The sequence below is a fragment of the Cynocephalus volans genome, chromosome 16 (genome assembly GCF_027409185.1).
Source record: "Cynocephalus volans isolate mCynVol1 chromosome 16, mCynVol1.pri, whole genome shotgun sequence".
In the NCBI taxonomy this organism is placed as follows: domain Eukaryota; kingdom Metazoa; phylum Chordata; class Mammalia; order Dermoptera; family Cynocephalidae; genus Cynocephalus; species Cynocephalus volans.
The window spans coordinates 9,701,752-9,726,324 of NC_084475.1; the positions used below are offsets into that span (position 1 = coordinate 9,701,752).

General features: G+C 39.7%; 1 protein-coding gene and 1 long non-coding RNA gene across 2 annotated transcripts; one reads left to right on the plus strand and one right to left on the minus strand.

Moving 5' to 3' along the window:
• The first annotated feature begins 1,879 nt into the window (after positions 1 to 1,879).
• LOC134364864 (uncharacterized) lies at positions 1,880 to 22,774 on the plus strand. The gene is made up of 3 exons (XR_010021905.1): positions 1,880 to 2,139; positions 20,750 to 20,880; positions 21,587 to 22,774. It is a non-coding gene; the product is annotated as an uncharacterized LOC134364864 (long non-coding RNA).
• On the minus strand, positions 8,749 to 24,573 carry SLC16A6 (solute carrier family 16 member 6). The gene is made up of 6 exons (XM_063081038.1): positions 24,534 to 24,573; positions 15,993 to 16,231; positions 14,007 to 14,150; positions 12,889 to 13,017; positions 10,053 to 10,868; positions 8,749 to 8,999 (listed from the first exon to the last, which is right to left on the minus strand). The coding sequence occupies exons 2-6, from the start codon at positions 16,222 to 16,224 to the stop codon at positions 8,749 to 8,751; spliced, it is 1,572 nt and encodes a 523-aa protein (XP_062937108.1). The 5' UTR covers positions 16,225 to 16,231; positions 24,534 to 24,573.

Consider the following 24,573-nt stretch of genomic DNA (forward strand, 5'->3'; position numbering starts at 1 on the left):
CTAACCAACATGAACTCTAGGGGGTGATTTTGTTTATAGAAGAGACGCTCCCTCTTTGTTAGGACGAGCCAAATCACAGTAGGGAACTAACTGTAATGGTCTCTGATCTTGAGTTTCTCCATCCACCCCTCCTCCCTTTCTGTGAGTTTTCCCTGCTCTCTGGGGTACCTTACCTAATTTTTTCCTTGCTGATTATCAGCTTACCCCTGAAGGAAGCAACATCTTGTGCCAGATTTTAGTAGCTTAAAATGTGACCTCTCAAGGATATCTACAAGTGAAAATAACAGTGGCACTTACACTACAGCGGCTCTTAGTGGTGGGGATTGTGTTGAAATTCTCAGCTTATAAGATATACTCATTTGTGAGAGGTCTTATAAATAATCTGCAATGGCATTTATGTTTGTGAATGTTGCACTTTGTAGGTTTAGAGCAGGTTTCAGGTTTATTCCTATAATAATGGCTTTCTCAGTTTTTTGCCTTGTGAAGTGTTTACTTGAGTGGGGGAGAGAGTGATGGGGGATTCCTGTGGAGCTGCCGTGATGGCCCGTCAGGCTGTGGACATCAGCCCAATTGCCGTGATGTTTAACAGGTTGAAAACTGTTAAGACTTAACAAACCACCTCTGCTAGATCAATGTGTCCTGGAAATATAGAAATTATAGTGCATCATGTTACTGAATGCCAGTGAACAGACAGCATTTCCCACTTTCCCATCTAACTTGGAGGGTAAGACTTACAGGTAAATTTTTTTTTTTTCACTTTGAAACCTAAATTCTCTCATTGTTATGATTTATGCAGTATGACTTAAAGCACGTTTTATAACCAAAACAGTTTCACTCTCCTACATGCGTAACCCCTTTAAATCATTTTAGAAAATGGCAGTTTGCTATTAAAATTAATTGGAATATTGTTGTCATTCTGATACTGAAAAGAGAACCTGATGGAGCATGAATTCTACAGGTTTTATTTCCTATTTAGATAGTGTACTTTTTAATTATTGTCCATTCTATTTTTTTTTTTTTTTTCCTACAAGGTAAGCACAGCTTTAGTCCTGTAGGGCAGCATTAGTCACAAAACTAAAAGAACTCAGATTTACCTAGGTGCTTAAATTGGGGATTACAATATTTAGACAAGATATAAAGTCCATTTGTGCCTACTCTGCACTGTGAGACGAGGGGAAAAACCTTCTATTAAACAAATCACTCTTGTTAAAAATTGGACTAAACCTAAATCTTATGTAACCATGCATTTATTCAGCTGTGCATAACTAATTATTTTGTTGTACTGCATATACTTTTGGACAATTTCTTAGGGTTAAGTTAAAAAATATAATTTGCTGCAACTAAGTTTTAAGTACTATAGTTAAATCTTTGTAGTTTTTAAAAAATGGTTTTCACCGAATAAGAAATCGAAGCAGATTTTGCTCTGCAAATGCCAAGTGGACAAGGTATTGAACTAGTAAAAAGAATTAAAAATTTCCCCTGTGTAAATATTATCTTAGAAATAAGAGAATTCGAAATGCTGTTCATGTTTATCATATGTCCTGTTTCTTGGTGCCTACAGAATAAGGGAAAGATTGAATGTTGACATTTCAGCCCATAAAGACTTTTAATGGTGAGGGTTAACCAGAAGAATTGGGCAAGGATTATGGGCCGGTTCTTGTCCAGCTTGCTTTTGGAAGCATAAATTCCCTTGATACAAATACTTTTAAATTGCAAACCCTATGAGGGACAGAGGGCCGGGGAGCTGCGTCTTCGGAGGAGGAATGCTAAAATTGAAGCAGGCAGCTGCGGGACCGCTATAAGCCGGCCCTGCGCTCGGGCCTTTCCCGAGCAGGAAGCGCGTCGCTGTCGCCCGGCCAGGTCGTGCGGGCGCCCCGGGACGAGCAGCTGCGAGTCGCCCGCGCGCCACCTGTTTCCGCGCCCAGGGACTTCCCCTGGCGGGGTTCAGAAGTGTGGGGCCGGTTGCTTGGCCTCCCCTGGGCGTCAGGGACCCGGGGTAACCCCCCCCACCCGCAGCCTCCTGTGCAGGCCTGGCGGGTGGGAGGACCTGGCCACACCCACGGGCGCCCTACTCTGGGCACGGCCTGGGAAAATCAGGATGGCGACGGCAGCAGAGCAGTGAGTGGAATCTCTTCTCAGGTAGAGCATTTAAAAAGTGCTGAATTTAAGAGTTTGAATCTTAGTCACTTTCTAGGTGCTGATATCTAGAGCAGCACCATCCAATAGAAATATGATACAAGCCACATATGTAAGTTTAATTTTTCTAGTAGCTGCATTTGCAAATGCAAACAGAAGCAGTTGAATTAACTTTAATCATATATTTTATTTAATCCAGTGCATCCAAAATATTACCTCAACGTGTTGTCAGTATACATACTGAGATATTTTATATTCTTTTTTCACACTCAGTCTTCAAAGTCTGGTGTGTATTTTACGCTCACAGCACACTCCATTCCAACTGGCCACATTTCAAGTGCTCAACAGCCCTGTGTGGCTTGTGGCTGCTGTATTGGACAGCGCAGCTCTAGATGAGTACCAATCTCTGGTCTCTCTGGGAAGATGTACCCATGAAATTGAGTTAATAGGAGAGAGGCTTATTCAAGGAAAAGACCACGCAGGTCTTCTGGCAGTACAGTGAGTGTTGACATTCAAGCTGAAAGGGTGTGGGCACTTTAAGGGCCTCTGGATTCAGCACTGTTTTGGTATTATTCTCTGTTGCAGATTGGTTTTTACCCTCCCCTCTCATTGCCAAGGGCCTGGTATCTCCTTTAAGTGCATTTTCATTTTTGGAAAGCAGAGTCATAAAGTGTTAATAATGAGAAGATTGTTCAGTCCGTTTCGTGGATGAGGAAGCAAGCCTGAAGTAGCTAAGTCAACTCATGTGTAGTATAAGCAATGGCAAAAATGGACCAAGTCCTAAGTCTTCCTAATTTTGAGTTCTGCATTGTTTTCACTGTGCTACATGACCTTACAGAAGTAAAATACTGCCAGCCAGAAACCTAACCAATTTTTTCAGATTGTTTATAGAAGGGGTTATAAGATTAAGCTTTCTTTCAAATTCTTTTCTATTCAAGTGGGGCCATCTGGGGTTGCTCAAAGTCAAAGAAATCAGTCTATGTACTTCTGCCTTAGCATCAAAAAAGAGAGATATAATATCTAGAAAAGCACTTGCTACCAGATCAGGCATTTTAAAAAAGCATCATAACGTAGAGGCTGTGAGCTTGTGTTGTATGGGAATAAAGGCTATGAAAAAAAAAAGCCATCATAAAAAAATGTCTGCTGGAAAATAGGTTAAGATAAAACAAAATCTGCTCAGGCAATTTGTTAAAACTCACAGCCTTCCATTTGCATACCTACCTAGTGTTAATATCTTCCCGCTGTTTTGTTTAGTCTCTGCTCATGGATCAATTTTTTCTTCCTTACAGCTGACCCACCTGTATAGGACACTACTGCTGGGCACTTTGAAACCCATCTTCAGGTGTTGGACCAGTAGGTTTTGAGCACAGTGCTTTCAGTGTCCTATGGTCATCCAACTGCTCCATAGTGGCACCAGGTTCTCTTGAGCTGTAATTGTAAATAAATACCATTCTTTTCTCTTGTGTAATTAAAAGGGGAAAAAAGGTCAATTAAAAGTGAAGAGCTCACGTATTCATTCGCAAATTCATTCACTAATATTCATTCAGTAATATTTATAGAGCACCGCCTACTATGTGCCAGGTCCTGCTCAAAGCCTTGGGAATATATCAGTGAACAAAAAACTGCCAGCTTAATAAACAGTGGGAGAGACAGATAATCAAGGAGTAAACAAATACTTTTATAACATAATAGAAACAAGTACTATTTTGAATACGACAGCCAGAAATGCCTCCTGAGGGAGGTGAGATTGGAGGTGACCAAACTGAAGGGTCACACTGTGTACATATCTAAGGGAAGGGTGTAGCAGGTAAAGGGAACTTCAGGTGCTGAGGCCCAAAGCTCAGAGCAATAAAAACAATTCACGGAACAATAAGAAAGCCCAGGAGGCTATGCGGCAGGAGCAAGGGGGAAAGTCACAGCAAAAGGCAGTTCAGGCAGGACCTGTTGTTAAGCGTTTAGGTCTGACTTGTGCTTTAAAAGGATTATTGTGGCCGCTATACAGAAAATGAAGTTGGGGGTGGTGTGTGGCAAGAGTGGAAACAGGCAAACCAGCTGGGCGATTACTGAAATAATCCAGGGTCCTGGTGGGGTTGGCTAAAGCAGTCACGTTCTGGATATATTTAGAAAGTAGAGCCGATTGGATTTGTGAAGGAGTGGGCTTGAGGAGCTCCAGAGTTCTGCTGAGGATATTTTTTCTTTTTCTTTTTTTAATAAAAAGATGACCGGTAAGGGGATCTTGACCCTTGACTTGGTGTTGTCAGCACCACGCTCACCCAGTGAGCTAACCGGCCATCCCTATATGGGATCCAAACCCGTGGCCTTGGTGTTATCAGCACCACACTCTCCCGAGTGAGCCACGGGCTGGCCCTGCTGAGGACATTTTAAACTGGAGATGACTGACACCAAGTGCTGCCACGCGGGCATACAGAAGTCTGGAGCTCGGGGGCACAAGTGGGACGAAGAATTGGGAGTCGTCAGTGTAGAAAAGGTACTTAAAGTACTGGTTGAATTCTGGGGTAGTAAGTTGCTAGTTAGCATGCTTGTTCTTGAGTTGCTGGAAAGGCATATACATGGTATAAATACATGGCCACAATTTGTATTTTCTTTCAATAATGTTTGGTGAATTGCTCTGGGATATCAGGTTAGCTGTCTAATTTCCCTTTTAGGAAGAGATACTCATTGAAGTAATTTTGATTTGGGTGTGAGGGTTTTCACATGAAAAGTAAAGTTGCAAGTTTTTCTGCCACTGTTCTTGTTCTGCACCTTTAGAAAGTCATTACAAAAGCTGAACACCAGGGGGACCTAGTGTCCTTACTAATGCGGCGGTGGCTGGCCCACCTGTTGGACATGGTCACCCTCACTTAGGACATACATTTATGCAAAGACAAATCTGAAGACAAGGACAGCTTCTCATTTCTCGGTGTAGTATATGTATAGGAGTGATCTCTTAGCTGTAACGTCTGAATTGTCTTTAAATTGGTTGTTTTAAGTAACGTTCGTAACCATTGAAACTTTTAAAGGCAGTGACTTCTCAAAAAGAAAAAAGAAAAAGAAAAACGTTTTTAAAAGGCAATGGCTTCTAAACTCTAGGTCCCTATTAGTGAGCCCTATATGTGGGAGCTTTTTAAAATAAGGATCATGATTTCTGGTTCAGGATATTGGAATGGAGTCTGGAAATCTAAATGTAACAAATACCTTCAGGTGACACAAATCTGTGCTACACAGGAACCCTGACTTGGAATCCATTTTCTATTTTATCACCACGTATTTAAGTTAAATGAAAGGCAAATAAATGCACAAAAGTGACATTACACATTTTTGGAGTAAAAAATTGGTAACATGGTTAAAGGTTTGGAATATTGTATCATTTAAGGATACTTTGGTCTTAAAAGGGCACATGATCTGAACTCATTTTTACAATTGGAATAATTTTGCTTTTTGGGAGGGAAACAGTCTACATTTATACTGGAACATTATTAAGTCTGAAACATTAGGAAGTCAGCAAGCTAAAAGTAGAATCTCTTTAACCACAGGAAATGAAAACTGATAATTAGTAAATGTGTTATCAGTGGTTTGATCTTTCCTAGTTTTGGCACCTAGATCTAAGAATTACTTGGACCACAGTGACCTTTTCTTGTCAGTCAGGACTGTTTGTTTTGAGTTGTGCTACTGGTGGTATTGACCCATTTCAGTGTCACACACGTGTGGAGCCGGGGCCAGAAGCAATGGTTGACAGGCCAAATCTAGTCCACTGCCTTTTCTTATTTTTATTTTTTTTTAACGACCTGTGAGCTAATAGTGGTTTTTACATTTTTATGGGATTGAGAAAAAAATCAAGATATTCCATGTCTGAAAATTTATGAACTTCTAATTTCAGTAGCCATAAAGTTTTATTGAAACACAGCCGTGCTTATTCATTTATATATTGTCTACGGCTGCTTTTGACCTGCAATGACAGAGTTGAATAGTTGCGACAGAGACCTCGTGGGTCCCGCAAAGCCTTAAATATTTACCATTTGGACCTTTACAGAAAAAGTTTGCCAAACCCTGGCATGGAGAGTCTGTGCTGTTTACTTAGAGATTAGAACAGTTCTTAGGACTATTTTGTAACCGAGTGTAGATAGTCATAACTATTTGTCCTTATTACTTTTGATGGACTTACTCTATGGCTACCGTAATATTTCATTCATGTATTTTTCATTAGGAAATAATTAAGTTCAATCACTGCTCTCATTCTCATTTCAGTTCTTAGCTGAAAATATGCTTGTTCATCTGATTATACTGCTTAAGTTTTATGTCCCTGTCCTGTTATCCATTATTTAATACAGTTGTTTTCTAAGGTGCTTTAAAATAATTTGTATGAAAGATTGCATATGAAATAAAATTGCCCTATTTTCAATGACCAAAAAAAAAAGGACTAATTAATTTCAATAGATACTTCCCGAGAACTTTTGTGTCTCTCTAGTTAAAAAATTTTGTAGAAAAGTTAAAAAAATGATTTGAAATGAATCTTCCTTGAGTTTTTATAACTTTAATTGGATCAATGAATGCTGTAAGAGTCAATAAAAAAAACTTTATAGCAGAAGAAAATCAGTCTCTTTAAATAAAAAAGCCATAAATTTATTGCAAATCTAGAGGTACCAGAATGTCACTAATACAGAACATATCAGCAATCTTGTTTTTTTAATTTTCTTCCAAACATTTAAAATCTTGATTATTGACACACTGAAGTTGGCATACTTTTTTTTTTTCATGCAGTTAACAGAAATGGACATAGAGCAGATCTCTCAGAAATCAGTCATAAATATTAAATTGTATTGAACATTCATAGTAAAAAATGTGTTGTAAAGTGCTGAAGTCATTCAGGTAAGTCTGCAAAACTGCCACAAGCTCAGAGTTCTTCTTAAGCAGTGACAGAAATGTGCTACATCCACCTTATTCTAGGTGTGCCTATTTTTGACAGACACTTTGTCATTTTCCACCCCCCCATCCTCCCCAAAGTTTTATAGATTGTCCTATTTCTATGGCTGATTAAATGCTATACAAAATGTAGCAGGTGGTGATTAACTATGCCACTTTTCATTTCAGTGCAGAGAAATATTCAAGCTTGTGTGTACCTGTAACCAAACTAGGCTTGTTATATTTTTTCCCCCTGAGTTGTCATAAATTAACAATAAAGATGAATAACAATGGAGCAGCGTGTATTGGCTATCACCTGTGAGGTGAGATTCAGTAAAATAGGTGAGTAACTTGCCCACCTGTTATCCTCACACTTGCCCTCTTTACAGAAAACTGCTAAAATGAGAAATACTATTCATGTAGTGTAACTCAAAAAAAAAAAAAAATGACCAGTTACCTGACACTTATGGCAACTTAGAACAATTAAGTCATGTTTTATATAAGATGTAAATTTCAACTTGTAACCTTGTGATGGTGACATAAATGTCCCCCCCATGTGAAATGCAGAAATGCTTCAACAGATGTTAAAAAAAAAAAAAAAAAATCGGAAATGCTTCAACAATTCAATGAAATATAATTCTGATCAAAGAAGATCCTTAAGTTTTCTCAAGTGATAAAACAAATTATTGTTAAAAGCTAAGGTGATTTGCTATCCATTAATTTTTCTCCTTTAAATAGTACATGTTGCCTTTAATCCAACTGAAGGATTATTACAACTTGGCCTTTTATGAGGGTAACTTTACAAGTTAAAAAGTATTCTTTGAGGCATTTAAAGGACTGCAGAAAGGAAGTAAAAATTCTGCTTATGTCTCAGATTTTATTTCTTTTGATTACTTTAATCATCCTTGAATAACTTAATAATAAATAGTGGTTTAAATTAAAGACACTACAATCACATATTTCTGAACAATTAGAAGCAACAGGAAACATTTTAAAATCCCATTTTGTATATTCTGTATCGGAATACTTCTGGTCATGACTGGCCATACAAAGAAGTGGTAATTTTCACATTCAGGAAGTTCAAGTTATATATATTTAAAAAATTGTTCTTTATTAGTCTTAAACTGTCCTTCAATTCCATGCAATATTTGGAAAATTCAGAGGCCATAAGTTGTTAATGGGAACCTTGATATTTTTCAAAGGGTTTAAAAAAACCAATTCAGATTTCTGAAAATTAGAAATTTTTTAAATGATTGAGGTTTTTTATTTTTGGATGGCTAATTTCATTTCAAGGACCAGGGCTAGATGTCATTTTATCAGATAGTAGTTTATCACATGTGAACACCCTTAAAACTTAAAACAACTTTGCCGATTCATGTCACTATTTTAATATTGGAATGTGAACTAAAGAGTCCTGTGTATCTTTGTATTGCTACTGAATACAGCTAGATTTATATATGGAAGAGTGTTTTTGTTTCGGCTTAAAAAACAAGCAAAAAGGAAAACTTTTTGTTTTGGCTTAAAAAACAAGCAAAAAGGAAAACTTCCAAAAAAAAAAAAGATGTTGATAGTGCCGTTCACATATACCTTCCCTTTAGAATGCAGCTTTGAAAGTGGAGTAGAGTGGGTAGCTTCTCTACTCCCTGTGTCTTCCCTGGTCCCACCCCCGACCCTCCCCAGCCAACATAGCGGCTGTTGTTACACGAAATCACGTCACACTGGCTCGAGATTCACATGAAGTCTGTGTTCATTTTTCCCAAGATCCATTTCCAGAAAGTCTTCAGGTATGTCTTGTAAAGCTTTCCCACGATGGCTCTCTGCCTTTGTTCCACCTGAACGATGATGCTGACACAGTCCCTTTTTACACGGTCTCACCAGGGCAAGGCATATGGCAGCCACCGCCATGCCAGCTGCACAGGAGTAGAAGGCCCTGCTGTATATCTTGCTGTGGTCCACCAGCAGACCTGGGAGAAAGCACAAGCAGCTGTCAACAACATTATTACTGTCATAAACCCTCTCACCCTGGCTCCCACCAAATTCGGAAACCTCTCCATTTCTTTACCTTCCTTGTTTTATTTTTCTAAAGAAAAAAGGGTGTGGAAGGCAGAAATCTTTGCCAGACTGGACAGAAGAAATAAATCAGACAAACACACAACATACTTGGCACCTGAGAAAATTAAGTTGCTAACTTGTTCATAGGCTGAGTCTGTCCTAGTAGAGAATCTAAAACATGGGGCAGTAGATGCACGTTTCTTTGAAAAGGTAATATCCTTAAGTAAGGAAAGAGCTGCTTATTTTCATTTGAGTTCATTTCAGGTATCCTTTAACAAGGGAAAAGATTTCTAATTTTCACAAGGGTAAGATTTCTAATTACAATAATTTTAAGGACCTATTTCAGACCTAAGATATGAAACATATCTATGTCCCTCCTACAAGGAAATATTCTGTACTGACTGAAGTATTTGCAGAGTGCAGCTACGTGCTCAATTCCCAAACACCTTTCACAAGAAGGGAAGATGACTTACGGAAGTCCCTTAGCTCTATTATTTCAAAAATCAGATGGGTTAGAAAGGTCATAAGTCCATGGGTTCACCTCTAGCATTAGACAAAGCAAGAGGATAGAAAAAGCCTGGGATAACTTGGCCTGCAGACACAGGTTCTAATCCTGACTTGCTCACTAATTTACCATACCTTTGGCTTAAATCTTTGGCCTCAGTTTCTTAAATATTTAAATCAAGTTTGGCTCAGGTAATCTCTAATCCCTGGCAGCTCTAAAATTCAATAGAAGTATCAAAATGGAAGCAGATTTTTTTTATTAGACTTGAACAGGAAGCTAGCACAACTAATAAGGGGAAAGTAGACAAAGGTTTGTATGCTGTGTATTTAAATTACATGAGGGGCTGGCTGGTTGGCTCAGTTGGTTAGAGTGTGGTGTTATATAACACCAAAGTCAGGGATTGGGATCCCCATATCCACCAGCTGCCAAAAAACAAAACAAGAATAAAAATGTAACGTACCTGCAAGGGGTGGTCCAGCCAGTCCTGACACACTCTGAATGAAGATGTAGACCCCAGCTGCAGAAGGCATCTTCTCAATCCCCACGACATCATCTTCAGCCAGCAGTGGGATGTGGGTCCCTCCTATTGTTCCAACCATGCACCCAAAAAATATGCTACATGACATAAGACCCCAGAAGTCAGTAGCAAAAGTAAAGGCAATCAGAGACACAGTCAATAAGATGACGCAGATGAGCTCAATGTAGATCTTCCTAACGGGCTCTCTGTTGAGGACAATACCAACTCCGATTCTTCCAAAAACTTCAGCAATGGCCATCGCAGATAATAAAAAAGCAGCACGATCCCGATCAATGCCCAGACTAATGCCCAAAGGGATGATGTACAGGGAAGGTGCAAAGAATCCCAGTGTTGCAAAGAGACCAAATAATGAATAACAAATAAAACTTGTCTCTTTCAAAATTGAGAAGTCTAACAACGGGACTTTCTTATCACTTTGCTTGGAGCTGGTCTTCACCAGATTCTGCGGTACATCCGTCTTCAGCTCCAGTTCTGTGTTGGTGTGACTAGGCACATTTTTAGGTGAGGTAGTGAGTTCTACTCCTGAGTCAATGGAGTCGATTGAGGTTCGTGTTTTCTCATTTTCAAGCATATATTGCACTTCTTTCCGATTTTCATGTGTGGTTATTTTCGGTGACTCTGGTCCTCTGATGATAATTGGTCTTAGCAGTGCTCCGCAGATGATAATGTTTAACTGTATTAGGCCCACGAAAAGGAGGCTGTATCTCCAGCCGATGCTTTCCTTCAGAGCCGTGATGGCTTGAACAGGCAGAAGCGAACAAGAAATAAAATCTAAGGTCCATAATGGACTCAAGACGCAGGAGAAAATATCACGAAGAAATAGGTTCGGGCTTAGTAATAATTTTTGTGAAAATTTACTCAGCAGGGTGAATGTAATCAATCTAGACTACCTTTCTTCTAGGTTTTTGGTGCATTTTATCAATCAATAAGGACAAAATGTGCATAATAATTATCACATATATATATATATATATATATATATATATAAAATATTTTCAGCCCACATCTCTAAAAGAGCTTTGGAGGGTGCATTTTTCCGGGCACCAGGAATAAAATAAGTTTGTGATCTACATGAAAGTTTGGCAAACAGCGGCCCGTGAGCCAAATCAAATCTGCTGCCCGTATTGATTAATAAAGCTTGACTGGAACACAGCCCTGCTCATTCATTTACATAGTGTACAGAAGCTTTTGTGCTGTAACAGCAGAACAGAATAATGTTGACAGAGACCATATAATCCTCAAAGCCTACAGTGTTGACTATCTGGTTATTTATAAAAAGAATTTAACAACCTGTGAGCTATATTATACCTCATCAATCCTTAGGAGTAATGGATTAAATAAAAAATAAACTAAGAATGTAAAAATTCCTATGATTATCCTAGAATTAAGTGATACAGTTCTCCAGTTTCTACCTGAGGTATGGCCTTAACTACCTGAGATCTCTTCCTCCTTCCTGCCATTAAGTTGGGTCCTAGGCTGCTGGCCAGAGCCTGGAGGGGTAGGCTGGACACAGGAACGTGAGGTGGAGGCTATGGCTAAACAGCATATAGCTCCATAGCTACAACAGGACAATGCAGGCCCCACAAGATCTTAAAGTATTTTTTTAATCATCCCAGAAAGGTTAAGTGATGTTCAGTATAATTTCATTTTACTGTATTGTAATTCTTTGAGAGTTGACATGGTAACTCGGGTAACCAGAAGATCGGCTTAGCAAGAGCCCCACATTCCTTGCGAGGCTCCACTTGCCTTTGTAGCATGTTTTATTGAGCCCTCTTGTTCTCCCCGTTAATATGGAAAACTTAGAATGGCAAAATATTTCAGGCTTGGGTATTTCTAAATGCTCTGTATTCCTCTGACAATAATTGGTCTAATTTTCCTTTCTCCATATGGCATTTCTTGAGTGTCTACCAAGTGCTGGGGGACAGTGCCCAGTGCTAGGGAACAAAGCTGATCAAGATGTAGTTTACCCTCAGGGCACTCACTGCCCACTGATCTCTCTCTCTTTAATGTTTGATTTGGAAAAATTTCAAACTGACAGAAAAGTGGAGAAAATGACACCTACATGCCTGCTCTTCACCTAAATTCAACAATTAACATTTTTATCTTGGTCTCTCTCTCTCTCTATATATATATATTTACATGCACACATGGAACCATCTGAAAAGCTTCAGACAGTATGACATGTCACTCCTAAATACTTCTACCTGCATCTCCTGTGAATAATGCAATCTACTGACACATTCTTCAAGAAATGGCAGAGAAAGAAATAAATCTGGGTCTCCAAGGTGACCTGTCTACTACTTTAGTTTTCTTGTAATTCACATATTAACGTTAAGACAGGGAAATAAAACAGGTATAAAATTTTGCTGTGAGATTATCCACACACAGAGTTTATTAACAAAACTTAAATCCACATTAAATATAGCTCTTTTGATAAAGGAGAGAAATAATAGTATGAAAAATCCCATATCACTAAATTATTTAGAAATGCATGTTTCAATAAAGCCTTATCTCTAAATATGTGATCTTCCTGTTTATGTAAATTTGGACTATTGTTAAAATGGTTTGAATTCCTAAAATGGGGCTTAGGAAAGATATGTCCTAAAAATGGGCTGGAGAAGAGACAGCAAATCACCTTTCATTATGTATACAGTTAAAGTCATCCATTGGCCAACTGTTGGCAAAATTAGTGTAACAAGGATACTCGAGTAGCTCCCCTTATTCCACATTAACACATAGACTACCGTAGTCCACCTACCTGGTGCAAAAGCAAACACAGCAAAACATTCTCCCGAAGACGCAACGGCAGTAACCATGGAACGTCTTTTGTCAAAGTATTGTGATAGAATGGTTACAGTTGGGAGAAAACTAAAGCAGTATCCCAAACCTGTGAAAGAAAGTAAAAAAGTATAGTGAGAAACATGCACGAACTGATACTGGAAGGATGCATTTAAATATCTAGAATTTTTGTTTCTGTTTTTGAATCATAACTTCTGGGAGCGAAGTAATTCATTCTGGAAAAAAAGGTGATGTTACAAAGACAAATGGGTTTCATTAAAGGTCTGGATAAGCTGTAACAGTTGTTTTGGGATGCCAGAAGTATAAAAAACTGTTTTCTTTTTTGTTATTGTTTTTTGTTTACTTTTCTGCATTTTGTTTCCAAATTTATGTAATTCACAATGGACAAAACTATTATTGAATATAGTTTTTATATAAGACTTGTACTTGGAAATGTCTTTTGATGTGTGCAGAAATATGTGAACAATTTAAAGTGTGCAAATCTTAACTGAGAGTGTGTATTATATATATATATATATCATCTATGAGTAATGTTTGGACTCCTTTTAAAGGAAATAAAGTTTTCTTAGACCGCCGAGAATAAGTCCAGCACACTGCAGCCCCCTACAGCCTAGAATCTTCAGACGCTGATTTCAGTAATACTGGCTAAAGAAATCCAAGTCTTACTTTGTGCAAATCGTGTCTTTTAGCTGTACACTATAGCAAAGGAGAGGTTATTGTCATCATTGGGAATTTTCTTTTTTTTTAAAGATCAAACAAAAACTCTTGGACGCTTGAGAACAGGTTCCCATATTCCCTGTAGTCCCATATATACAGCCCAGTTCAAAATCACTGACCTGAGACATGATTAATTTTGAAGAAAAAAGGAGAGAGCAAGAAATACAATTTGGGTTTAGTTTCCTCTTTCTCCTTCCTTGTTCTTCAAACCCAGTATCTAGAGAACTTCTTTTTTTGGTGGCTTGCTGGTATGGGGATCCAAATCTTTGACCTTGGTGTTACAACACTGTGCTCTAACCAACTGAGTAATCAATCGGCCAGCCCTTCTAGAGAACTTTTGAGCCAAGGAGGAATACTTACCAGAAATGACCCCGATGCTGATGTACATGTGGTAAACTTCTTGGGAAAAGGAGGCAGTCACCATCCCGATACTGACAAGCAGCCCTCCCAACATCACCACCAGACGGTGTCCAAAACGATTGCTCAGGACCGTGGAGAGGGGAGCTGCAGGAAAGGGACACAAAGTGTTATTTTAACTCCTAGAGGCTTCAGTGTTAACGTCAATAAGATTCCTTCCTCCAAGTCTTGAACGTGGAGATGGTGCAAGATACAATAATACATTCATGCAGTGGCTACTTACGTCAGTTCAGGCATTATTTTCCCATTTGTTCATATTAAAGTCATAGTGTAAAACTAATATCTATATTTTTAGATGAAAGATTTTGACTCCCATGAGCATCCACAAAATTAGACATGCATTTAATTTGTTCTTCTATGATAAAACTTGGTTTTCCTATTATTGCTTGAATCTTTTTTTTTTTTTTTTTCTATTCTCATTTAGGGTCAAAAAAAGCTTTTTAAAAAGCTCCACTTAGGGTCAAAATTTGGTTAGTTTCATTTGATTTTTCTGAAAATGATACAGGATGAAAATATAGTGAATTCTTAGTTATGCAGAGGATAGCTGTGGGATAGATAATTCAAAGTGGCTGATGAATCATAATTTGCTGATGTCCCCTAGGACATTTAAATATGTCCACTTAGTTTCCTAGTGATATGTTACTTCATATGGACTTGACTACCCCTGAGATAAGTGAACCTTTGAGAGTCAGGTCAAAGACGAGCAACACAGAACATGCTAGATAAAGGGGCAGTAAGAAAAGATTCAATTTTGCTGGGGTTAGTCCATACATATCTATATTAGTTATTAAAACGCATACTGATACTGAATGCAGCTCATAATAAAACCACTATCATCATTTTGAGCCAGTATGTTGGCTCAAAGCATTAACAACTAGAATAATAGCATTTAGAAGAATTATCTTCTGGGATTGTACCCCCTGCAGTATGATGTACAGTTACAAAGCATAAGTTAGAATAAAAAAAATTAATGAAAAAAATAAGACCAAATAAACAAATAAATAAATAAATATACAAATTAAAAGGAAAAAAAAGAATTATCTTCTGCTACAATAGTATCAACTGGAAATTTCTTGTTGACTACTTTGTTATCTTTGGTTATAAAAGAGCTAACTAACACTTAAGCTTTGGGATCTTCTTTTTACTTAGATTACCAAATTTAAAATTTTGGTTCTAATTCATTTACTTTATCTTTCTGAGAAAGTAAGCCTTCTACAATTTAGAATCTTAATACTCAATTAAACTGGAACTAGGAGCTATTTCGTGAAACTTGGAAGACATAGTATATGAGGACCAAAAAGAAAAATACCTACTTTACCCAATGGGTAATAACACATGGAGCTGCCTTAAGACATTAAATGGCTAAAAATAAACTACATTGAAAGAAGGGCTTTAACTTCAGCAATAACTTCAGAAATAATAGTTTCATGACAGTATATTAGAGTAAAGTTAGGGAAATGTAAGGTCAGCCTGGTTACATCCTTTCACACATTCCATCTTTCTTCTTCATGTATCCACATTTACATGTTTCCAACCTGCTTTCTGAGCACATTTTCATGAGACCGGGGCCTTATATGCCAAGTGCTTTTTGACGTTGCTTCTTTATACAATGACTATACCCTCACAGAACTAGGGTTTATTGCTATCCTCAAAGTAATCTACAGAATCCTAAGAGTGTGTAGACACATTTAATACATGTGTTTTAAACTGAAGGCAGTCAAGGCTGGCCTATACGGCTTTTTTCTTCAGTGCCTCTTGTTTCTTGCTAATCCCCAACCCTCTGAAAACCGTATTACTTAATTGAGGCTGGAAAGAACCAACAGGTCACATAAGGGAGTGATCGCAAACACACCAGGACTACCATTACACAGTGAGGCCGATTAAAAGGGCAAACGCTTACATCATGGTTAGGCTGAAAGATGTACTCACCTGTAAATGTTAAGACAAACACACATATTGATATTATCCATGAGATCCTGCTATTGGATTCATCAAAACTGTCCATTAAATCATTAAAGAAGACACCAAATGTCTTGATGATGCCATAGGTAAAGACTTCAACGAAGAAAAAAGCAGCAGCTACTGCCCAGCCCCATCCTCCATCAGGCACTTGAGTATACACATTGGCTCGGGAACAAAGCTTTGATTTCTTTTGGGTCATTCTTAATCTGAAATGAAAAGTTAAAAAAAAAAAAAAGATTCAGACCAGCAATAGCATGAGGGCTGACGATTCTAATACTCTTTAGCAAACTCAACAGGTAAGAACTACTTACCACATTTCTTAGGTTGTTGAATATTTAAACCATGTATAGTTAGTATAAAGTCTTTGGACAATTATCTATCTTCTATTGTACATGGGGCCCCCAAACAACTTGGAAGTAAGACTTTTCTGTGATAGTTAAATGGGAAGAACAAATAAACGTAAGGAATCAGAGCAGAATATTTAGAGGCACTTTTAAGGACACCAAAGCGCCACCAGACCAGATACTGATGCTGGCCTTGGAAGAGACAATTTAGGCAAAGAAAGACTGAATGAACTATAAGGAATGTTGATCAGAAATGAAACCCGGAAAGGGAGGCTGAGGGCAAGCACTGACAGTATGTCTAGCACCTTCTATGGGATAAGTGCTTGAGATGCCATATGCATCTTGGCTTGATGCTGCTGGCCCTTAAGATCATGCAGCCAACTCTTCCTGCTCCCATTTTTCTACTCAGTAAGCAACATTCTGATTATGTTTTGATGTCCCATGTGGATGAACTTGCATGGACAGAATGCAACTATACATTAAAATATGGGAATTCACTCTTCTGGGAGTTTGTTTAATATGAGTAATTTCCTCAAAGTTGAACACTACTTGGTGTATTAGCAATTGAACTTCTGAGCACATGACAAATACTCTAGAGTACAGTGACTAAATAAGGCACCACAAACCCACAGGGCTCTCTCTGGCCAGCAGTTAATGTAACCAAGTCACCCCGACCCCTCTGTGCCTTTTCATTCAAACCGCAACAAACATCTGAAGGAGCAGACCTGTGCGGGAACAGCACTAAGAAGAGACACCGTATTTAACACTGGAGGGAGGGTGGCTTGAGTCTTCTGCATTGGGTCCTAGGACAGGAATTACTGTCCTTTTCAAAGCTTCTGAAATTATACACTTTGAAACAGTGATGTGGACTTTTAGCCCAACTAAAAGTTAATGATATCTATAATAACAGAGTCCTTGGTTTTAGAGCTCTTATTGGCAATCAACCTCAAGTTTAAGAATTCTTTACAATTATGCAGTTGTATACAGGTGAATTTTCAGGATGCTTGTGGATCCTTTTCCTAGCCCTAAATTGTCATGTTCAAGCTTCTAAAGCCAAAGTTTTACTGATAATGGAGGGCAACTGAAAAATAATAGGATACAATATTATCTATCCAGCAGATTTGCCGATTTCTGATCTTGAGACCTAGTATTCTAAATGTACTGTATAAATCAGAAAAAGCAGCAAATCTGACCTAACTTCCTATCACGCATCCTATTGACAGTGCCATTCCCACAGTAGCTAGTACTTGGCTAATGATTATATACTCACTTTATACTCTATTGCTGTTAGATATTAGGTTGCATAAAACAGAGCATAAGATGCTTTTCAAAGCTTATGTCCTTGGCAGCAAAGGCCTTTGCATTTTGATGTGTGTTGATGTGTCATGCCTGAGCAAACAGCAAGGTGAGAAGGGCCGTTAGATGGCTCAGGATGCAGGAGCTGAGCAGCCACAGAATAGTGTGTCATCAGTGTTCACAACACTCTTCTGCATCAGCCTTTCGACAGTCACCCTCAGGATGAGGCAACTGGACAGAGCAGTGAAAACAGCACTAGGCTATAGATTTAGAGACCAAAAAAAAAGTGTACTTCCCAGCGCTGGTGATACAATAGTGTTTATCCCCGGGGAGGGGGTGCTGGTGGGAAGCAGGGGCGTGTCAAGCCTCAGCCTTCAGCCCCTCCATTTTATTCTCCTGCCAGGCCATCAGTTTGAGCTTTTCCTTGTGAAGACCACAACTCCCCTAAGAGCCTCTCAACTGGCTCCATTTGTCCATTACAATTCATCTTTTTGAGATGTTGCATTGTCGTGGCATTTTTCTGCTCAGACTTTTTCAGTAACTTTCCTCTTTCTGAAGGATAAAATCCACTAATTAGCCTGACTTCCACTGTCCTTCGTAATTGGACCCCAACCTATCTTTGTAGCCTTATTTCTTCTGGTTCCGAAGCTTGATCACCTGCTCTTTAGTCCCCAACCACCTTGCCTTTGGCTATGCCATTTCCCCAAGCTGGGTGCCCTCTAGAACCTCTCAGGTCCTGACCCATCAAATCCTTTTTCCATAATGCTTCCGCCAACCAACTCAACCTAATGGACTCTCTTCGTCATATGACAGGTATCATTTAATGATGGGATATTACTTTCTTTTATGCATTTATCTTATTTGCTGAATTAAATTATAAGCTCACAAAATCTGGGGCCATATGTGTTTGTACCCCGTACCCCCCATACCTTGTACACAGTTTTAATTTATGTTTTCAACAAAGTACCTACTAGGTGCCAGGCCCTTTGCTTTCACTGTGGGGATATTACAGTGAAAAGACCTAAAGATGGTCTCTGCTTCTATGGATGACAATATTTATTGATAATAATGATAAGGAAACTTAAGACTGAAATGTATCCCATTTAAAACCATTTGACCACGTCCTTGCAGAGCTCAGCTCATTTCTGGCAAGCAGTCAGGACTAAGTGGCTACTAAGTCCAAGGTCACATGGGCACGATTGTTCAAACTCAGAAGGGTGCCATAAGGTTTTAGAATCTTAATGGAGGGCTCAGGACCCACTTGAATAAAAGCATATTGGAATAAAATTGATAAAAGCCTCAGAGAGACAAGCTAAATCTCTCTTTAGTCTAAAATCACTGTAAAATTAAGAGACAACCTTTTCATTGGATTGCATTTAGATGAATGGGATTAGATTCCAGTTTTTGTCTGAGCTGAGATTACCTACTGTATCAGTTTTCTGTTGCTTATAACAGAATATCTAAAACTGGGTAATTTATATTAAAAAAAAAAAATCATTTCTCACTGTTTTGGAGGCTGGGGAGTCCAAGGTCCCAGGGGGAAATCTGATAAAGGCCTTCTTGGTGGCAACTGTCTACAGAATTCTGTGGCAACACAGGGTATCACAACAAGAGTGGCAAGAGCGTGTTCACTCTCCTTATAAAGCCACCAGGCTCCTCTCTGATAGGCCATTAAACCATTAACCCATGATTCGATTAATCAATTTATGAGGGCAGAGTTCTCACAATCCAATCACCTCTTAAAGGTGCCACCTCTCAAATACCATATTGGAGTTTAAGTTCCAACACAAGCTTTAGGAAGTGTTTAAATAGAGATTGTGAGGGAACCATTTTCTGTCAAAGCTCAAAGCTCTCTTGACCTCCCTGTATAAAGAGGGCTGTGAACTGTTTGTCCACTTAACTGTGTGACCTTGAGAAAGTCACTTCACTTCTCTGGGCAAGTTCCTCATTAGTCAGATGAGAAGGTTGGACTGGAGAATCTGCAAGGCTCCATCCAGCTTTAACAGGTGGCATTTTTTTCAACAAAGTACCTACTAGGTGTCAGACCCTTTGAAACTCAAATTTAGCACAGAGTTCTATTAATCAACTGATTCCTCAGGCCAAATCTTGTGGCCCAAGCAGATGAGCTGGGAGGGAGATGCAAACACTAGACGGTTGTTGCAAACATGGTGTAAAGCAGCTGGACACTGGTTAGATGTGACCTATGACAGCTGGTTCAAAGGCAGCGGACTTGTAATTGCTCTACTTCTATTTACTTTCTGAGACCCTGCTGGGTGATCAACTCGTTTGTTTTTTAAAACTCTGCTTTAGGTCTATGCAACTGTATCCTAGCTAGATTCAAATATAATTTTCACCTGCATTCTTGGGTTTTTGGAGGACAGAAGGTTGCTTTCTTCTTCTTCTAACTAGGATTGTCATAAAGGAAAGATAACATCCTGAACCTACTCCTTTATGCCTTTATTATTCTATCATTCTAAAGCATCCTATGTCCTATTATATTTAGCTTTGAAGATAAGACCACAGGATAGACTAACAGAACACTGTGGTTTCTAAGACTCAACGGAGATAACATCTACATCTCGCATGTTAAGACTGCACATGGCAGGCAACTACAGGGCAGTCAACAGCTCTTTCCAGACCCAGTGCCTGGCACAGCATTTGCTATACAGTATGTGCTCAATAAAGGTTAATTACACAGGAGGAGTCTTGGGGTTACTTCTAAAGCAATGCACAACTCTTTCCTAAAAAAACTGAGTCATAAAATGAGGAAGTGCCTGGTCACAGAATAAACCCTTTCCTGGACTTTTCTCCTTTTCTTTTTTCCATTCGTTCATCAGAAGGCCAATTGGCTTTACAACCTATCTGCCTCTGCAAACAAAGCAACTGAGGCCTGAAATTTGAACCTGATTACTTAGAAGCCTCTCCAGTTTCCAGAATACAGAAATTGTCCATTTTGGTTTCATGGTCATGTGAACTAACATGACGGGAAAGGGTATTAGTTAGCTGCGCAGGGATGTAACTGGTGAGGCAAGCTGGGTGATCCTATGGCCTTGGGTGAATCATTTTGCTTCTTGTGTCTTCAAGGTAAATACGGAGTTAAACTAGACCCTGATGATCTCAGATCTCTTCCTGCCCTAAGAATCTACAATTTTATGATAGCCTTTGACCTTGACTTGCTCTAAGTTACCCTTCCATCCTTCTCAAGTCCTTTGAAGGTAAGGCCTATGTCTTTATCTCCCTGAAGCCCTCAGGCAGTATTTGTTGAATTTCTGTTTACCATAACTAGCTGCACTATCTTGGAAAAAAATCACTTAATCCCTAGATCTCATCATCTGTAAAAGTAAGGGTTAGACACAGCAGTTCCTCTGTCTTTCCCAACTGTAAAATTCTACAATTCTGAATGGGAGTTTCTGGTAGCTGTCTTCCCTTCACTCTAGTGTTGTTCTGAAGGAAGTGCAGTGACAAAATACACCGGGCGGTTTGGAGTATTTCCTAGTAGCATTTGGTTGTCTTATGTGTCCTCTTAAATGGGCATTCTGCCAAGGCTTAGAAATCTGTGACACTAGGGAGTTTCACTCTGATTTAACTTGTTGATAAAAGATTAGACTTGAGGGCATGAAAAATGAGAAATATAGGGTTATTATATGAGGGATCTTCACAAAGATCATGGAAAATGCATATTATGAAAAAACTATGCATGGATTTCAAAATATTTTGTGTGTGTGTGTGTGTGTGTCTGTGTGGCTGGCTGGTACAGGGACTGAACCTTGGACCTTGGTGTTAGCACCACGCTCTAACCAACTGAGGTAGCTGGCCAGCCCATATTTTTTGTTTCTTTGTCTGTGTTTTCTGGGGGCAGATTTGAAAAATTTTTTGCATCAAAATAAAATCATACTACCTTATTATAACATGTCTGAACAGGTTCTAGTTTGAGGCACTAAGAAGGATAAGACATCAGTTTGAAAACAGCCCCTATCAGAGCAACATGAATTCTGCTCAAATTGAAGCAAGAACAAACATCCAATTTAGGGTGAAGCTTGGCTGGAAGAATGGTGAAATCCTTGATACTTTATGAAAAGTTTATGGAGACTATGCCCCAAAAACATCCGTTTACAGATGGATAACTCTTTAATAAGGGACAAGACAATGTTGAAGATGAAGTCTGCAACAGCAAACCATCCACACCAATTGGTGAGGAAAAAATTAATCTTGTTCGTGCCTTAATTAAAGAGGACCAATGATTAACAGCAGAAACAACAGCCAGCACCACAGACATCTATCTCACTTGGTTCAGCTTACACAATTCGGACTGAAAAATTAAAGTTGAGCAAAACTTCTGCTTGAGGGGTGCCCAAACTGTTGCACCCAGATCCACTTCAAACAAGAGCAAAGCTTTCAATGGAAATTTTAAATAAGTGGGATCATGAAATACGACTTTACCGGTACGATCCTGAAGACAAAGCACAATTAAAGCCATAGCTACCCAGAGGTGATCTAGTCGGAGCAAAAGCAAACTGGTCAAGAGGAAAGGTCATGGCAATGGCTTTTTGGGATGATTATGGCATTTTGCTTGTTGACTTCCTGGAGGGCCAAAGAACATCTGCTTATCATGAGAGTGTTTTGAGAAAGTGAGCCAAAGCTTTAGCAGAAAAACACCTAGGAAAGCTTCACCAGAGTCCTTCTCCACCATGACAATGCTCTTGCTCATTCCTCTCATCAAATAAGGGCAATTTTAACTTATTATTATTATTATTAATTTTTTTGTTGCTGGCCAGTACAGGGATCGAACTCTGGACCTTGGTGTTATCCGTATCATGCTCTAACCAACTGAGCAAACTGGCCGGCCCAAACAAGGGCGATTTTATGAGTTTCAACAGGAAATCATTAGACATCCATCCACCTTACAGTCCTGATTTGGCTCCTTCTGACTTCTTTTTGCTTCCTAATCTTAAAAAATCTTTAAAGGGCACCTGCTTTTCTACTGTTAATAATGTAAATACAACTCAAATGACATGAGTTAAAGAAAATAATGTAAAAAAGGCTGCACTGACATGGTTAAATTCCCGGGACCCTCAGTTCTTTAGGGATGGAATAAATGGCTGGTATCATCACTTAGAAAAGTGTCTTGAACTTGATGGATCTTATGTTGAGAAATAAAGTTATACATTTTATTTTTATTTTTTAATTACATTTTCCCACAAACTATTTGAAGTCCCCTAGTAGACGATCAGAGTGTTAGTCCGGGGTCAATTCAGAGCAAATTTCAAAATGCAAGATTTGAATGGAAATGGGATGGCTACCTGGTCAGCAGAGCCTGAGCAAATGCACTGAGAATCTCCATTCTTCTTAAAGATAGTCTGGAGAACAGCTTTAGACAATTTGTTTCTGGCCAAACTTGTCAAAACCAGTCTGTATTTGAGTGAAGTTCATTTGAATTCTCTAATAAAAAAAAAAAAAAATCCCAAACCTAACATGGATGGCTGCCACAACAGGGCTGAATCATTGGATACAACCAACTCACCCATTTTACAAGACCAAGATGTTGAAACCTGAACCCCTAATTTAAGTGTCCTCCTCAGGAGTTCCACTGAGGAAAGTCCTTTTTGGGAAACCACAGGAAGAAAACTCAGGGTTAGTGGTACTTATTTAAAAGGAGATTTTCCACTTGGCTGCATTATTTACATACTGTAAGTTTCTGTCTTGGATAGAACTCCCTTAATTGTGAGAAAAGGTGCTTCTACTATATTCATTGGACAGGATGTATTGTTTTGACCCCCAAAATGTCACAAAATGGTGCTTGGGACATGGGGAGATGCATCACTTAGATTTCACCATAAGCACTTGGTTCCCTCCCCCCCCCCCAAACAAAACACCCATCTTACTATGATTTGCAAAAAATAATAAGATTACTGCGAAATCTCATTCCCAGGGAAGAAACCATCTCCTGTTAGAAGGAGCTGGCACAGACTGTCTAACTGTGGGAACAAACCTGGCTTCCAGGATAAGTTGTAGCTGCTCTCCCCAGTTGCCTCCGGGAGCTTTTTCTGTCGCCCCCCGCGTTTGGTAACATTTTACATGCCACCTAACAAACTTCTATCACCTGTCTGCGGGGGGATAAAAAGAAAGGAACAACCCAAAAGGAAATAACCCATATCTCCTCTGCAAAACTATCCTCCCTAGCTACAGAACTGCTCAGCTACACGCGCTTTCTTGCGGTCGGCAGCCCCGGGAACCCTGGAAGTTGCGCGGGACCAGCCGTCAGCCGCTGACAGTTCTGGCCGTCCAGGTGCAGGACGCGCTCTCTGCAGCGGAGTCCCTGCCACCCCTCAGGGGCAAGCGTTGGCTGCCCCGGGGAAGGGTGTGTTGGCGGGGGAGACGGGGAGACAGGGCGCCCCACTTTCCCTCGCGCTGCCTCAGTGACCGCCCGGTGCGCGCGCGAGCCTGGGGAAGGACGGTACCTCTGACATTTCGCTCTGGTGACGCGCAGGCAACTTCATGCGGAAAATCCATGGAGGGGCTGAGCCTGCCGCCCCCGACTCCCCCGACGGCCTGGAGCCCCTCACCCAGGGCGGGGGGCACCCAAAGGCCAGGCCTGCCCTTCAGTATTGTCCGGACCCCAACTGTACCAGGGTCACGGACATTCAACTCTGGGCTGCGCACCCCGGCGAGAGCGCGGCATCCTGGTGGCCCTGGGCGGTGCTCACTGTCAGAGAGGCTATTTGCCGGAATAACCTCTCCAAAGTGTTAAGATGTTAAGTGGTCTCCTCCGCCTCCCCCACCCAAAAAAGACCCCAACACAGATTTTGAAAAAGCAACCCACGCCCCACCATCCAACTTTTAAACGTGTAAAATAATAAAACCAACTCACCAAGTTAGAAGGGAAGAGAATAAACCCCAAAGGGCTCCCA